Source organism: Eschrichtius robustus, chromosome 5, assembly GCF_028021215.1.
Source record: "Eschrichtius robustus isolate mEscRob2 chromosome 5, mEscRob2.pri, whole genome shotgun sequence".
Lineage (NCBI taxonomy): Eukaryota > Metazoa > Chordata > Mammalia > Artiodactyla > Eschrichtiidae > Eschrichtius > Eschrichtius robustus.
Window position 1 is genome coordinate 61,139,404 of NC_090828.1, and position 14,958 is coordinate 61,154,361.

General features: G+C 37.4%; 1 protein-coding gene across 3 annotated transcripts in view; it reads right to left on the minus strand.

The window, feature by feature from the left end:
* The window catches only part of METAP1D (methionyl aminopeptidase type 1D, mitochondrial), a 77,842-nt gene that overhangs the window by 15,758 nt on the left and 47,126 nt on the right, over positions 1-14,958 (minus strand). For all 3 annotated transcript variants that reach the window (XM_068543913.1, XM_068543914.1, XM_068543915.1), the window contains one exon: positions 1,522-1,679. In XM_068543913.1, the coding sequence (XP_068400014.1) occupies positions 1,522-1,679 (158 nt within the window). The remainder of the gene's footprint in view (positions 1-1,521; positions 1,680-14,958) is intronic.

Here is a 14,958-nt window from a genome sequence, read left to right on the forward strand (position 1 = left end):
AAACAAACAGGAGTTTTCTTCCTTCTCCAACCCCGTTAGAAGCCTACTGCCATTGATAACAAATAGCACCAAGCTTCCCAATTGCCAAATGGTTAATTAAGAGCACTTTCATCTCCTCCACACAAAGATAAAATTTATGCAAAGGACAGCTCACAACACCCTCTCCCAATGAATATATGTAAAAGGCTGACTGTCAAGTTCACGGACGCCTATCACATATGCACTTCTCTTACACTTTGCAACTGTACCCAAACTAAGAAGGAACTAGAGGACAAAACGAAACAGCTCTCTTTCCTTTTCCTTGCTTTTTTTTACAAGTACATAAAAAATACTTTGAACACTTCCATCATTTGTCAGAAACAAACAAACTCCCCCCTCCTCTAAAACTCAAAATGTTCAACTCTGATCACCCCTGGAGAACATTCTGCACCACTAACTTAAATCCATGGGCAGTATTCAGAAAATAAATACTACCTTACACACAGAGCTCCTTTCGGTCCCAAGGTTTTGCACAGCTCTTTACAAACTATTTATGGCAACCGCTACATAAGTTTTGTTGAACAGTACCCAGTAAGGCTACACAGCAGCTGGGGACAGGAAGCTGAGAGAGATAACGCTATTCAGTGGACATCACAGCATCTCTGGAAGGGCTGAGGTGAGGGCTCTGCACTTTGTGAACTGCATCATGCAGGATTTAAGGACCTTCACTTATTCTCGTGTTCAGATGGGCCTTTCTGACACAAGTAACGCCATTGCTTGGGCTGCAGCAGCCAAGCTCGGGGTGAGCATCTTCTCTGCTACAGCTTTACCACCAGCACCCACAAAGCACACCCGGTCTCCCACAGCCCCGCCTCCTCTCTCTTTGCAATCTGGCCAGGTTACAACCACAGGCAGAAGGGCTGTTGGCTTGTCACTGAAATTCTAAAACAATACATTCACCTCTCTGGAGACTTCTTTTTTCTTTTCTACTAAGGAAATACCAGAAACATACTCTGGGCTCTGGTGGCCTGTCTTGTCAGCCCTTGTCACAAAAATGGGCCACTCACCTTCAGGGAGTATGATATACTTAATGTGGGTTTACTGCAAAAAACAAAAAACAAAAAAACTAGAACAGAAAAAGAGGGAAAGCAGGTGACTTTTGTGACAAATCTATATTTCTTTCACCTATTCTCGTTCTTCCTAAACGATCCCCACACTTCCTTTACATTGCATTTTGGAAAAATGGACAGATTGTCTATAATCTTATCTTCATGGTAGAAATTTAATATGGAAATTTTCATGATAGAAACTTAAATTCTAAGTGAATTAAGCAGTTATAACTCAGTGCTTTATTTTAAAAAATGAATATTATAGAACTGCAGGATGTTAAAACTTCCCAAACCACAGTTTTAAATCACAGACCAAGTTTAAAAATTATAATTCAGACAGCTCAGAAATCAAAGGTGCAAAAACACTTGATCGCTTCTGTAGTTAACCTTTATCTTGGCTGGAAAAAGCAGCAAATAATAGGCAATACAGTACCTTAGGGACTGGATGAGCTGAAGAAACTGCAGCCGGCAAAACTATACTGTGTGAAATCTCTCTTTGTCTCCGGAAAAAGAAATTTCTTCTTTGTTGACTGCTTGACTGCTTGTGTAAGTAGATATGATTGAGTGGTGAAGAGAAAATCCTGTGACAACCTAGAAGCAGAAATAGACATATCTTAAGTAAAAAAAACCTACTTAGTGCTACATTTTAAGATGTTGCGTTGTTGTCTATTAAATCATTATTATAATCCTTTATTGGCTCAAAAAGAAAAAGCCCCAAATAGAAAGGAAAGCAGTGGTATTCTGAGTTCTAGTACAATAGTAGCAAAGCATATTTATTAGCTAATAGTATGTTTACATAAATGTTTGACAATGGAAAACTCTATTCTAATGGGAAACAAACATATAGAAACATCTGCTAAACACCAGGTCTATAAAAAGAGCAATTTCTGCTGTGGTACCTTAAAAGCAGCCATGTCCAGGATGACCCTAGATTCAGGGCACTGTTTGGGTGGCTTTATATTCTTTAAAGCCGTTTTCCTTTCACGAATCCTGGACAAATTGCCAGCTGCACTTTTTGCCCTCGATAGGATTACTACTCTGTGTTAAGTTCATGTGCAGCGAGGCATTATACTGAAATTCATTGTAATGAATGCTCAAGTCAGATAAAGACTAAGTAGCAAAACTGTAGGGTGTAACCCTGAAAGAAAACGAATGTAGGGTCCTAAAGTACCCACAACAGGAATTTAGAAATATCTATCAAAATTTTAAATGCACACATCCTTTGACTCATCAGTTCATCTCCTAGGACTCTACTGTGTGCAATGATGGATGTTTGAAGATGAACTGTAGCACTGTTTGTGGTAGAAAAAAATGGGAAATAATCCAAATGTCCATCCGTAGGGGACTGGTTAAATATATTATGGTAAATCTATACAACAGAAAACTATAGAGGTATTAAAGAGAATAAGCTAAATCATCTCTATGTATTGACATGGAAAGAGGTCACAATATATTGTTAGGAAAATAGCAAATGCTGAGCAGTACATATTAAAAGCTCATTAAAAGGAGCTTATGTAAAAAGCTCATGTAAAAAGAACTTATACATTTATACAGGCTTGTATATGCCTATAAAATTTCTGAAAATTGATATTCATCAATAGTGGTTATTTCTGGGGTATCTGATTGGGGCTGGGGTGGGGAGGAAGACTTCCTGATTCCTTCTGTTTTCTTCTATACTGATTGACTTCTAAAAACATTCACTTGCATTACTTTTATAATTAAAACAATAGTTTTAAAAATCCCCAACACGCCATAATTGCATGTCACGGGTTGGCAAACTACAGCCCAAAGGGCAAATCTGCCCTGCTGCCTATTTTTATACAGCCCCAACCTAAAAATGATTTTTATATTTATAAATGGTTGAAAAAAAATCATATTTTGTAACGTGAAATTATACAATATTCAAATTTCAGTGCCTGTAAATAAAGGTTTATTGGAACATAGCTACACTCATTCACTTACAATTAGCCATGGCTGCTTTTGAGCGACAGTGGCAGAGTTGAGTAGTTGTGACAGAGAACATATGGCTCACAAAGCCTAATATATATACTACCTGCCCCTTAGAGAAGAATTTTGTCGACTCCCGGTCTAGAGCACTGGTTCTCAAAATGTGGTACCCAGACCAGCATATTAGTATCACGTGGGGAAAAGATGCAAATTCTTGGGCCCCCCCTCAATTTACTGACTCAGACTCTGGGATGTGGTCAGCAATCTGTGTTTTAACAATCCCTCACCAGAGTGATTCTCATGCACACTAAAGTTTGAGAATTACTGGCCTAATCTTTCAGCTGTGAAACATCATGGAAACACAAATTGCAGGTGAGTATTAGCCCCAAAACTCAAGATCTCTAAGTGAATGGGAAAAAGGCACAGATGCAAACAAACCCCAATAGTCATTGACTCAGTGTCCTAAGTTTCACTCAATTATGTTCTTCCAGAAAGCTGAAAGTAACATTGTTGAATCAAACTTACAGAGATGTTCCAGGTATTATTTTAAACAATTCCAAATACCAGACAAAATGCTGCCAGTAATATCACTTCTTAAAAAAAAAAAAGTTGCTTAATAGAGGCAGGTACATATTCCCTAAAGCTTGTAAAGTACAATATTTCCCTAAAGACAACACCATCAGCCCCAGGATGTTAACTGTCTATGAAGGGCAGGGTAGTTTCCTAGTAAAAGCAGATGGTTGGAAAGCAGAAGCCTGGACTTTTGTCTCAGCTCTACTACTTGTTAGCTGTGTGGCCCTGAGCAAGTGTCTTGTTTTGAGTCTCAAGTGAGAATTAATTGGAATAAAGTCTGTGAAAGTGCCCTCCATTTAGTAGATGCTCAAAAAATGGTAGTTCCTTCAAGAATACTTGAAAAGTAAAATGAGAAAGAAACCCTGGGCTTCACTATAGCTTCTAATACTGAGAACTTATTGTGCGTCAATTACTATGCTAGGCCCTTTACATATGGTAGCTCATTAATCTTCCTGAGAACCCTGTAAACTGTTATTACTCCATTCCACAGTTGAAGATACGGAAGCACACAAAGGTAAGTAACTCTGCCAGAGTGCCAAAGCTGCGGGGAAGCAGGTCCAGTTGCCTTCATGAAGTATATTGCTCTCCCACGCATGAGAAAAAGATGAGCTAACAACACACAAGGACACACTCTGAAAATGTAAAAGGCCTCACAAAACTAGTAAAAGTTACCACTATTATTATTTTTTTTTGCAAAAGTGGTGATGGGTTGACCTAATCCATCCTCTTTCTGAAGCCAAACTCCCTTTGCTGACCAAATACATGCTGTAGAGGTTTGGCTGGGCAGTCTGTGGACACAGAATGGAAAATCTGGGTCCCAGTTAAAGCCAAGAAAAGGCTCAGGTGGAATCAATCCATGATTCTGGGCTCCCTAACTGCATCCCTAGGTAGGACCAAAGACAAGCTCCCAAGTGTTTCCCTTCTGAGAAAAGCATGTATTATGATGACTATTAATAACGGTAACACTAATAGAAATAGAAAACAATAATAGTGGTTAACACTTAATGGCCAGTTTCTTGAATTAAGCACAGTGCTAGGTGCTCCACACACATTAAGTCTTACCAGTGCTGTTAGGGAGGCGGGCAGCTGTTGATGTCACTATTTTATGGATGAGGAACAAAGGCTCACACCTCTGGTGGCCCTAGCTAGAGTCCTCGAAGTCCAAATCCAGGGCTGTGTCTGCCGCTCCAAGCTGCCTTTCAACAGTGTTCACGGGCTCTGGTAGCTGGCATGCTTTGCTATAGCATGTGTTTTTTCAGGGATTCAATTTCAAAGAAATCTTTTTTTAATCATGAAAAAAAATAAACATCATGGAACCAGCCAACATTCAGAATGAAGGTATTTTTCATGAAAAGTCTTAGAACTGATGTAACTGGGAGGCATTGTGGTCGTGAAAATAACACGAGCTTTGAAGTCAGATCTGAATTACCAAAACTTCTGAGCCCCACTTTCTTCACCATTACATGGGAATAGTAGTGCTTTGCTCACCACCAGGTTGTTGTGAACATTAGCTGAGATAACACATATCCCTAAACCATCTTTTAAAAGTAGGCACTCCAAAAAAAAAAAAAAAAGTAGGCACTCCATGGGGAAGTTCCCTGGTGGCCTAGTGGTTAGGATTCCAGGCTTTCACTGCCATGGCCTGGGTTCGATCCCTGGTTGGGGAACTGAGATCCCGCAAGACACGTGGTGTGGCCAAAAAAAAAAAAAGTAGGCACCCCATAAATGTTAATGTCTTTTCCTTTCTCTTCTCAACACTCTACATGTTTCCCTGTGGGCCTCGAAATTTACTTACTCTTTTATTTGACAGTTACTTACTGAGCTCCTCCTACATGCCATGCTTTGGACACGAGGTGAACCAGGTGACAAAAGTCCCTGCCTCATGGAGCTCATATTCCGTGGTGCGACACAGACAAGAAGCAAACAAATACATTCGATTATATCAGATGGTGATATTCCTGATGAAAAATGGGCCCGAATGACACCGCATTGGAGCTAGAGGTTCTGCTCCTGGTCCTGCCAGGAGCTAACTGTGTGACCTCGAGCAGTAACAACAGCAGCGAACACTGGATGAGAGCCTACCGGTGCCAAACTCTGTGCTGAGCACTTCACAGACACTATCAACTGCTACAGAAGGTTTAGTAAAATGAGGGCGTGAACTTCATAATCTTTGAGGTCTATTTTTTTTTTTAATATAAAATTTATTTATTTATTTATTTATTTTTGGCTGCATTGGGTCTTTGTTGCTGTGCATGGGCTTTCTCTAGTTGCAGTGAGCGGGGGCTACTCTTGGTTGCGGTGCGCGGGCTTCTCATTGCGGTGGCTTCTCTTGTTGTGGAGCACGGGTTCTAGGCGCGCAGGCTTCAGTAGTTGTGGCTCGCGGGCTCTAGAGCGCAGGCTCAGTAGTTGTGGCGCATGGGCTTCGTTGCTCTGCGGCATGTGGGATCTTCCCGGACCAGGGCTCAAACCCGTCCCCTGCATTGGCAGGCGGATTCTTAACCACTGCGCCACCAGGGAAGTCCCTGAGGTCTCTTTCAGCTCTGACATGTGTGCCTTCATTCAGCAGCTTCTGACTGTCATGCTATGTCCCAGGCAATGGGACAATGTAGAGTCTGATCAATTTTAGGACTCATGAAGATTTTTTTCAATGCAGCTGATAACACGAAAGAGAGACCATCTTTATCAGTATTATCAAGTTCAAGTACACAGTCATTACAGGGGGAATCTTTCCAATGTTCTTAAACTCAAGGCATGAAGTCATCAGGCCTCTACTAGGAGATCTGAATGAGGTTTCTGAGACATTCACTTCTAGAATGAACAGTGTTGCCAACATACCTGTTCTGCTAAATAATGGGCTCACTGCCAGAAAGAGGCAAGCGCCTCCACACATGACTTAAACATTGGGAACACAGCCTGAACATATCCAATCTGTTGACAATTATGGTTTTGTAGTGTTCTCAGCAACTCCACGTTCATAAGATACATTTTTATTGGAAGCAAAATCTTTTCTTTCAATCTGATAAAAGACACCCTATAAATGTTGTCACAAAGTAACAGGATAATAAGGTATCATACCGTGTTTATTCTACTAACTATTCATTACAAACCAGAAAAACAAAAACAAAAACAATTTAGTGTTTTCACAGGTGAAATGAAGAAATGGTCTTACATCAATATGTGCCTTTAGAAGATAATGGCTCTCCAATTAACATGACAAAAAATGCAGGGGGAGATCCTCAACTTTGCTTATCATAGTGTAATTCATAAATAGCAATTAAAAAATTTTCTAAATGCAGAGTGAGTAAAATTAAAATCCTCCATCCCAATTATATTCAGGGTCACAAACTACATTATCTGCTACAGATCACCCTAGAAAAGGTTTGTTGAATTTCCTATATATTTCCTTTCTTTATAAAAGCACTGCTTTGTACATCCAAAATGAACACATATGTTACACATCTGTTATACCTCAATTTAAAAAATAACTAAAGAGAAGAACTGCTGATACCTTCTAATAACTACATGTAACTTCCAACTTGCTACTGTCAATGTTACACAGCTAATTTGATGCATGATGTCCATCCTCAGAGGCAGGGACACGAGGCAGGTTTCCATCAGCCTTGGGATTGGCTCCTCGGTCTTCTGGGCACCATCATTCACCCAGGACCCACAGCAAATCCTCTTTTGTTAAAGCTATTTTTAGGAAACAAGGGTTAAGTTGACTAATCTGAAGTTTAGGAGATGCCAGTAGGAAATCATCAGAAACCTCAGAAGAGGAGAGCCCCAGATCAGCAAGGAGCTGCTTTGGACTAATTTGATCTTAAAAGACATGATCATAGCGAGTGTTGTTACTGTCAATTATATAACAGAAACTCTATAAAAGGTTTCCTTAGGCAGTAAATCTATACGTTATTTGTTATGAATACTAGAATACTTACTGTTATCACAGGTAATAACAAGAATTTATTTTCAGTGTCATAAAAATTCTATCAGCTCCTAGTTTGAGCTGAATGTCAAAAATTATAAGCAACTGCTTCTTTCCTTCCACGGAGGAGGATATTGTGGGGCCTGAATGTCTATTGAAATTGTTATATGACCCTTGGATCCTGCAGCACATTTTTCATATTCTAAATTTGTATTTGAAATGTAAATCTAGGTTACAGTTTTAAATATTTTCATATTCGGTAATAACATCAATTTCTAAAAGCTGCATTTTATTTCCCTTTACAGATTAAGTCTGAAAGGTGGGACTACAGAATTCAAGTATGATGGGAGAAGAATGCATTTAAAATAACTAATATTGCTGCACATGACATGCCCTATATTCATTGGCCTCTTACTCAGGGTTCATTTTAATTGTTATCTGCACGTGCATTCTATACCACATAATGAAAAGCTTCCATTTCACCCACTGAGCCCTGGGTTTTTATGTGCACCTCTACTAATGACCCTTAATTAAGCCGATTTTACCCTCGGAAATGCAAGTTTTCTTTTGGTCAACAAGTATTTTTAAGAGAGAGTTCTGAATGAACTTCCAAAGAGACATTTAAAATGCCTGTTAATGCTTATTATCTTAAGCAGTTGTAAAACTGAACAAAGTACATTTGTACTCAAGTGTGGGCTACCAACACCTCTATGTTTCATTGTACGTTTCCAGGGAAGCACTTTTACCCTCCAGAGTGCCATCAGTCCTCAGTTATGTTATGTTTCAGAGGCTTCAAGTATCTGGGTAGAAAACAACACAATAAAGTAGCCTGTATCACTTTACATTAGCCAACAATGTCAACCAGAGATAATATGTAATTTAAAAGACACCCTGTAAAATGTCTTGCTGAATGTATTTTTTCATAATGATTAGCAAATGTCAAAGTCTAGTAACAAAACTATTATTTATAGCATATCAACATCTAATTGATTTTACAAATGGAGGCAATTATTTTGGATGAAGGGAGGAATGCCTGCCAGATTTAAATGATTTATGATTACTAAGAGAAAACAACAATGTTTTGCTAATTCATTTTCAAATATGGCTCTTACACTCATTGATGATTTTAATTTTAAATCAAAGGATTTGCTACAATAATACATTAACTCTAAAAAAAAGCAACTTTGTGACAGCAGTTCGAGATATTTTTAACTGTTTAGAAATACTGCTTCCTACAGTAGGCTCAGGAGGGACTGTACCACAGAAATACATTTTCAAGGTGCTGATTTAGAACCACAGAAAGATCACAGTTCATGAACTCCAACCAATTACCCAGGGTGGGAGCACAGGCTCTTACAGCACTGCGAATGCAGCCATGTCTCATATTTCCTGACCTAAAACATTGACTGTCCGCTTGATAGGTTTGATAACTTGCACAAACGTCGTGAAAGGAAAATTAAATAGTCTGCCTCACTCTCTGTAACTCCCATTGATTTTTATAATCTAGTAGTAAGAGGTACATGTTTTAAGAGTAAATGAGAAAGAAAGTTCCTTCCCATAGCAAGGAGACTGTAACGCAGAAGAGAAGCTCACATTTCACAAGAAATAACCTGTGCATCTGTTGAAGAAGAAGAAGAAGAAGAAAAAGAAGAAGGGAAAAAAACCCAAAATAGCTAGGGGAATGCCCCAGGCTGAAGCAGATACTGATTGGGCAAAGCTTAAGGACAAGGGCCCTTGGAACTAAACAAAAGCAAATTCATTCTGTTGACAGATGTTGATTACATCAAAGCAACAAGGAACTCCCCCAACTCGCATTTTTTAAAAAACAATTAATACCTCTCTACAATCTACACAATAAGGACAAAGTAAGTTTTTAAACCAATCATAACAGACATTATTAAACTTGTTTTTTAAAAGTTTCGGTTGAGTTCTGGTGTGTTTTTAGCTATGAGCTTCTCCAAACAGTGCTTTATTCATTCCCACGGACATGTCTGGGGAGCTAAGCTGCCCATGCCATCAGCCCCTTCCTTCCAGGGGTTAACTGCTCTGACTGCCAAATAAAATACAGAGCAAGCCATGTAATTATGGAGACAGTCAAAGGGCAGGCTCTATTTTGAAATCTATTTGCACGGACAAGGTCTTCCAATTGAGCTTACAGGAAACAAGCTGGTAAAGAGCCTCCTTCTCCCCACATGCTTTCCACACTTTTTCTCCAATTCAGAAAATCATGGATATGGACACCATACACCATTACTTCCTGGATTTCAAGCTAAGATGCCATTACAAGGAGAAGAGTGGATCTGTTTCACAAACCTGTAAAAATAACTTTTTTTTCCCCTTAATTAACAGCATTTGGCAACAGCCTCTGGACGATAAAGCTACAGTGTTTATTAAACAACATTTCCCAAGAGGACACAGGCCAATTGTTATGCAGGTGTTGGAAAACAGATCATTTTCTTTAATGCTCAAAATAAAGCACATAGTCAAGTCTAAAGTATGCTGGCATAAACACTTATCTGAAATAAAGATTCTACTCCACATCCAACAGGGTTGTCCTTGAAGTTATTTATAGCTAAGATTGCTAAAACAGTAACAAAGATTCCACAGAAATAAAAAAAAAGAAATGTGTAAAGTATTTTAAGTGACAAAAAATCACAAGTCACTTTCATGCTGAGACATAAAAATTTGTCCTAGTTGCTTAAAGCTCTAAGTTTGCAATTTCTATGAGACTTTATCATACTCATATTAAAATAGAATTGGGCCACTACAACTAATAACACTAAGTAGTCAAAGGAAGGTGAGATAGTAGTCTTCACCACACACATGAGGCTATGGATGTAACTTATCATCAAGCCTATAAACCAGAGCCTGGGAGTCCTGGTTCTAAAGAAGATGAGCTGGAAAGCCAGCCACAGAGCACTTCTGGGAAGAGGAAGGGTGGCGGCCTGAGGGCACCCTCTACCAATAATAACAACATTCAAGAATGATGCCCAGGTCATGGCAAAACATGACCTTCCCCAAGGCTCCATCAGGAAGTTGGCTCCGCGCTACATCCCTCTTCCTTTTTAACAAAATGTATCAATAGCAACTGATAGAGTATAATGTCAATGACAAGTTCAGAAATGGGTTTAGGAAAAATACTTCATTTTGCTTCTTAACAAAAGCTAATTGGATAATATGTTATTATTCATTAATTTACATCACTAGCACCTAGGGATCTGTGATTTAAACAAAAAGCATTCCCCTCTTCTTGGGTGACAAAAACAACCCAACCTATTCTAGAAACACAGATCAATAAACATACCTATTTAATAAAGTAGACTCATGTTTGTGAACCTAGAAAAAAGTTCCTTTAGGCCGGCCCAATCATAGCCGGGGGAGGAGTGTCAAAGATTATAGTAAGAACACAAAATCTAAATCTAAAAGCAGATCATTTGGTAGATAAGTGGAAGTTACATAGAAACGATTAATCTGTAAAAGGAACGAGGACTACTGTATGAAATTTCTCCATTTAAGATGAAAAATGTTTAGTTCAAAATTTGAATTTAAATTCATCTTTATAATCATAAAATATTGAGCCACACTGAAATAGTATACGCTTAGAAAATCCCATTGTGTCTCAGCTAAAGTTTAGAGAAAAGCAGCTTTTTAGCACTTCAACAATACATATACTCAGGCAACTTCTTGGACAAAGAAATATTGTATCCTTTCACAGGAAATAAAGAAGCTGTTTATTAGGGCTGTGGTTAAAATGTAATAATTCATTCCAGTTGAGCCCTGTGAAAAATGTCATCAAAATATCATTTTCTTTGCCAGATTTTCTGGATGCCGTAGTATCATTTAAATACAGAATAAAAGTCAAGCTGTGATCAGAGTAGAAGTACAACACCAAAATGACCCAAAAGCAAACATTCATTCTGTCAAAGTAACAGGAAAGAATTTCACACAGTCCTGATACCCAGAGAATGCACACTTCTAGGTTAGCACAGAACATCTGGCAAACTTCAACTTTCCAAAGTCTCTCAAAAAAACATTCCTATTACCTCACATACTTGGGTTAAAGAAGAGGAAAAAATAGAAAAAAATTTATATTAAAGCACACAAGTAAGCATCAGAAAGAGCAGTTTCACAGAAATAACACATGGAATTCAATTTTAGAGAAAGTCTGTATAAAAATATCATGAGTTTACAAAAAACTGACATAGTAAGAAAGTCCTTCTTTAATTCTTTAAAAAAGACTATTCTTAAATACTACTGTCATGTAAAATACTACTCAAAATATTAGTTATTTGGATAAAAATATCCAGTAATAGAAGACGTTGGGACTTATAATTTATGATCAAAGGCACAGCTTTAATATGAATATTTTTCAATTGTACTAAAGCCTTTGAAAAGACTGTAATTTTAATCTTCCTCTCACAACAGGGTCAACTGAATTCTATATGCAACATGCTCTAGTTATATTGTTGGATGCATTCCTTGTTTCCTTCTTTTTATGAGCCCTTTAAAGTTATTTATGCAAATAATTGGTATAAAATAGCTCAGAGCTTTGACCCAAACTACAGTATCATTACCAAAAAACCCCTACAAAACCCAAAAAACATCTTAATATTTTCCTGAGAATGCTTTCACTGTACAGCTCCAAGTGAAAGGCATGAAACAAAAAGAAACCATTTGAATATAAATCCTACGGTGGTATTTTGACAATTGTGGGAGTTCTGCCCTGTAACCAGGCAATAGAAGCGGTAGGTAGTTCGGTAGGTCAATAATCACAACCGAAAATAAGAAAGCTAAGCTCCAGGAAAACAATATATTTTCAGCTTCTGCAGTTGAGATTACACAGATTCAAGACAATAGAAGCCAAGATCATTCATCAAGGAGTCATTTTCACAAAAAATAAAGAGAAAATACACAGTAGCCTCTTTAGCAAAAGAAAAAGTTCCAAATTATCTGAAGGCAGCTTTTTGAAGTGATGTAGTTATGTTGCCACAAATAACTTTATATTCAATTCAACTATGTAGCCTTAGTTAACCACATGAATAAATAACAGCTCCATTGCTTTAAGAATTAATGCAAAAAGTACAATGTATTAAAATGGTACAGGCTTAAAAGGGGAGTTCCACAGAAGCCTGCTTACAAATTGGCTCTTGTATTTTTTTTTTCAGATATGGATGCTCAGCTATAAAATCATTATTTTCTGTACTAAAGATTAAAAATGAAAACCACTGTCACCACTACCCAAATGTGTACTCTTTACCTGTATAAAGCAGGCTGCCTCTCATAGCTGAAAACACAATATTACTTGAAATCCGTAGCTTCTTCACATTTGGTGGAATGACAAATTCATCATCTCATTTTTAGATTAAAGTCTTCAGTAGAGCCACAGTCCTGAAATATCTGATGTGTACAATATTTGAAGCATGCTATTGTCTAATGTGAACACTTTTTGAAGTATAGTTCTACCAGAGTGTTATAAAACAAAAACAAAAATGCCAAGACAAAACATAGCCCATTTGGAGGTAAAAAGAAATAGTAGAATTTCAAACACTTTATATTTTGCTTGTGAATGTGCCATGGGATTTTCCTCTGAAAGGTGTCCCTTCCTAATTATATTTACTTGAGTTCTTGTTTAAATTGTTTTCCCTTCTCTGAGCATTAGTTGGTTTACTTGGACAAGTTAGTTAAATTCTCTAAGCCTTAGTTTGCTCACCCGTTAACAGGAATAACAATACCTTCTTCACAGGGTTGCTATAACTGTATGACATGAGGTATGGAGAGTGGCACAAGGTAAGCACTCGATAAGTGGTAATTATGATCACTGGTTGCCTGACTATGGGAGAAGTTCACTCTAAAATGGACTAATCAGTAGGTAGAAACCAGCCTGAACGTCAAAATATGTTTTGGATAATTCACAAAGTAAGTACTTCACAAAATATTCATGAGATCCTAGGTTGGGTCCCAGAACTGCTACTTAAAAACCATGCTATCCAAAGCACTGGTCGTCTCCTGCCTTTATCACAGGACCACCCTGACCATCAAATGACATTGCAGATGTATAAACACTTTATAAACCATACGGCATCTCATGATTGTAGTGTATTGAGAGAAGGCTTAAATTCAGTAGGATGAATTATGTACAGCCTAATTTTGACATTTTTCTGAGAGTTCTTGGTGGGGCCTTGCTAGAAAGCTGATGGTAAAGCCTAAGGAAAGTCTCTTCTTCCATTTAGAAGCATAAACGATCCCAGCTTTTTTCAAGAATCATATCCTTCCAAACACATTAGTATATAGAATAGATTTTATATTTGTGCAAAGGGTGGGATGAGAGAAGTATGTTCTAGAAACATTCTACTTGGCAGTGAACACATCCCCTGTAAAGCTCCTTACCACAAATAATTTTGAGACAGCAGAATGTTGTTATTTTTATTCTGTTATTAAATAGTGTTCAGTCAATGTTATGCTTAGTCATAAACTGTTACGTTGTCCTTGGTAACCTCAGTAACTTAGTTTGTAAGTTTAAACACATTTGTTTGACTATTTAATAGAAATATTCTAGAGCTCACCGAATCTTATTGTTTAAATGTACCAAGAAGTTTCCTTTGCATAAAAATTCCTGTTTATTAAACAGTAATACAAGAACTTATTTATATTTCAAGCACTACCAACATACATCATTTATGACAAAAAAGGCAAGCACTCCATAAGAAATGCTCAATCACTGTCAATCACAAACACTAAAATATAAAAACCAAAGCGAGCCGTGTGAAGTGTATTAAATTCAGCTAAACACAGAACTACCAACAGAACAAACAAAAAAACAAATAATTATAGTGACTCACAGATCTATTTACATGAGATACACAAAATAACGTGCAAAGGTGTAACCATGGTAACGTGACAGCCTAAATTGAGTGCCTTTAAAATTTGCACTTATTTAAACACTATGCAAACTGATGTCCTTACAAAATTTAAATGTTTCAAAAGTAGTCAAAGCTTATCTTTGTTATCTGATCATTGATCAAAATAGTTTCAACTATAAATCAGCTGTCTTTAAAATTATTCATGGCCCAATTTAATGAAACCATGATAAAAATATCAAACAATTTTTTCTAATTTTTCAGCAAACTATTTTCACAACCACCGATTAACAATTGAAAAAACTCAGCTATATACAATAAATCTCATAATAGTCAAATAATATTAAAACATGCTTTGACATAAAGACTTTTCTTAAACTCACACTGTTGCATGTAACCACCCCCCCTACTTCTAATTAGCTACTAAAGCAGTAATGCTATCAGCTGTTTCAGTTTATAGGTGATTTTCACTGACAATTACCATTTGAATAGTTTAATATTTAATGCTACAGTTAGTCCTAATGTCTTCTATTTTATTTCTTAAGCTACAGGAGTAAAACATTATTTT